Genomic DNA, 3,252 nt, shown 5'->3' on the forward strand with positions numbered 1-3,252 from the left:
TAACCAGAGCTAACTAGAGAACATAAACTATTATTTTGTTCATATTTACTCATTATTGGAAACCTCATTACGCTATCTGGTAATTTCTGATTGAATTCACTGTTGAATTGTTTATGTAGTTAGATAAACAATTTTATCATCGTTGTACATTTTAAGTTTCAATTGAATATATGCATACATTCAATGAAATACACAACCTTACATTTATGAAGTGAATCATTTTGGTTTAAAATATAAAAATTTTAAAATACCTATCATGATCTTCTACTGATTGACAGTAGTTCTCTTCCATCTCAGAACTTCCGCTTCTGAAAATCTGAAATAATTCAATACTTAATTTCATCAATCGATCAAATAAATATAATGCTTTCATTTATTTTATTAATCTTACATACCTTTTCTGTATCTCCTTTCAACTTGACGCCTTCATTCACTAATTGGAACCAGTTCTCCACGTACTCTTCGAAACCTTTCTTTACTAAACGTACATTTGAATTTATATTGGTACAAAATTGGTCTACCTTACTATTTAGATGTATTACATCTTCAAGGTTATCTAATATGTCAGATTTGTATAAATTTTCTTTGCATTTTATGCATTTATTGTGGACTTCATTGGCCATGTTTGCAATTTCTTTAACGGAGATTGTTAGATGATTTAAATCAGTACGAAGATTCTCAAGCTTAACTGCTCCGGCAGATTCTTCATCTGCTTTCACCTGGTCTTCAGATTTGCTACTTGCCCCTTTCAGCTTGTTTTGTACCTTTTTGCTAGGCAATGATTCTTCTGTTATTACTGTTGTTTTTTCATTGCTCTTCTTGTGAATAGAAGATTTTTTGACATTCAATTGTTCTTCTTTTTTCTATAAAAAAAAAAAAAAAATGAAAATGATATGAAAAATGATCTTAATTCTGGGACCAAGTCCCCTAAAAACCAAAATAATAAACACTGTTGTCATATGTATAAAATCAGATTGTATAAGTATATAATTTACATTTGATTGAAATATTGGAATCTAATGAGGTGAGGTGATACGATTATGTAACAGATCAAACAACAACAGATAACAAAACAAATCAAATCTTGGTTGTTAATATTTATACTGCAGATGAACCTTACTAGACTACTGGCACTTTAGCGTCACATTGTGTCCACAAACACCGGCTCCAGATGTAGTCCAAGGTAGTGGGTATGTTCGACAGGGGTAGTAACCTCGTACAGTGTAAGAGTAACATCATTAAATGAAACTGTAGGGCAGTCAGTAGGTTTACGACGAAGGGGAATGGATTTGTTGGAATTTATCTTAATCCTCCAATTACGACACCATTCTTCGAGGGCTGTGATATGGGATTGGAGATTTTGGGACACGATTAATGGATTATTATTAACAGCGAGCACACATGTGTCATCGGCATACATGGTGAGGATTGTGTTAGGATTGTTGGAATGTCAGCTGTATAGACGGTGTAGAGGATGGGACCAAGGATACTTACTTCCTTGAGGATTGTTTAATCTTAAATTTAATTTTCAAATAGATATAAGTTTAGTTAAGTTCTTTTTCTTTTTCTTCTAGTTTGTACATTTTTCTATATTTTGTTTTCAATACCTTCCATTTATCGTGTTCAATTAGTCAAAATACAATAATTAGTGAATTCGGCAGTTTATTTCTTTTATTTTCAGTACTATTCACGGTTGAGCTAGTAACGGTTCTTTTTGAACCCCTATCCCCTGTAACAGGAAGGTTTATTGTTATTTTTAAGGATTAAAATATGAAAATACCATGGAAGTACTGCCATCAGTAATAGGATTAGTGCTTTAATACCCTCTCAAGTTCGTCCGTTGAGCATAATAAACAATTAATTAGATGACTAATAAATATAATTATGAAAATATCAATAGTAATAGATAAAAAAACACAATTAATCCAAGATTTAGTATTGAATCCTTACTTAAATTTACAAAGAAAACATTTTACCTAATTATATTTCTTACTACCTCTTGAGAATGAAATATCAGTACAAAATCTTTGAAGAGAATCAATGGATATTTAAATCTAGAAGCTTGTTTCTTCCAGTAGCTCCATTTTCCGTACTCAAATTATAAACGAGGGAGAATCAAATATAAAAAGTAATTATTTTTTATACATTAATTGATTAATATTTTGCAGAAACCATACTTTCATCATGTATTTTCCTACATAATCCACACTTTAATTTTTATCTCTTTTCAAAAGTGCATTACTTATAATAGTTTCGTAAATAATGGAAAATTGATTAATTAATCATTTTAAATAATGAAGAAGATGGTCAGGCTTGTGGTGAAAAAGAAACAAAAATAGGTTCCTTATTTCCTTATTACTCATGAAATATTGGTTTTTAATTCAAACGAAGATATTCAATAAGCATATCGCACATCCAAAATGAAGGAGGCAAAGCTCCAAATTCTAATGCCGGAATTTTCCGAATCACATTCCATAGTGCAAAGGACATAGCACCATTGAGGGTAGGGACCCTCTCACCCTCAATGGTGCTATTTTCATCAAAATTGTTTTTGTGATTTTATATCTAAACCTTGGACCTAATGGCCAAATTTCTAGATTTCAAGGTTAAATGCCAATCGAATATTTTTTTGTTTAGAATAAGAAAAAAATACTAATGATTGCATTAAATTTAAACAGGCCTAAAAGATTCATTTAAGAAAAAATAAAGTAAGATTCATTTTTAGCATTCCTCCGAACCCTTAATTACCAATTTTCCAAATAATCGAGGAATATTTTTTTTTTTTATGTTCTTAACTTTACATTTAAAAAAAAAATTACAAAGATAGTACTAGCTTCAACACCACTGAACCAATCTCCAAGAAACTTAGGAGTAGATGAAATGGATTACTGGGATGCAAACATGGCCCAGTTAAACAAATTAAAACACGATGTATAAGTTAAGTATCGGCGAAAGTCAAATGTCAAAAAAGAGAAGAAGGAATAAGATGTAACACGTGTGAACTGCTGTAACATACTATATTTATTGGGTTCGGTACATCTCTTTATATACATGCGATCAGCTGATCTCCTCAGTCAGCTGACATAGAAGTAACAGCTGACTAAGGCTGTAACTTATAAAATAAAACATATGAAAAGTTTCTCTTGATTTGAAACTAATATTTCGCCATTATAAGAGCATAAAGTCCCTTAGGTGTTGATATGGGTTTTGAGAGCAGAAATCAAGTTTTATAATGGTTGTTTTAACGTTGAA

The 3,252-nt window shown here is 30.8% G+C and overlaps 1 protein-coding gene across 2 annotated transcripts in view; it reads right to left on the reverse strand.

Annotated features, from left to right (window-relative positions):
* LOC106688250 (transcriptional regulator ATRX) overlaps positions 1–3,252 on the reverse strand; it is a gene marked incomplete at its 5' end in the record, with an annotated part of 59,243 nt that overhangs the window by 32,343 nt on the left and 23,648 nt on the right. For both annotated transcript variants that reach the window (XM_067051293.1, XM_067051292.1), the window contains 2 exon segments: positions 252–316; positions 396–863. In XM_067051293.1, the coding sequence (XP_066907394.1) occupies positions 252–316; positions 396–863 (533 nt within the window).

This window comes from Halyomorpha halys, unplaced genomic scaffold, assembly GCF_000696795.3.
Source record: "Halyomorpha halys isolate HHAL.00 unplaced genomic scaffold, Hhal_1.1 Scaffold1090.1, whole genome shotgun sequence".
In the NCBI taxonomy this organism is placed as follows: domain Eukaryota; kingdom Metazoa; phylum Arthropoda; class Insecta; order Hemiptera; family Pentatomidae; genus Halyomorpha; species Halyomorpha halys.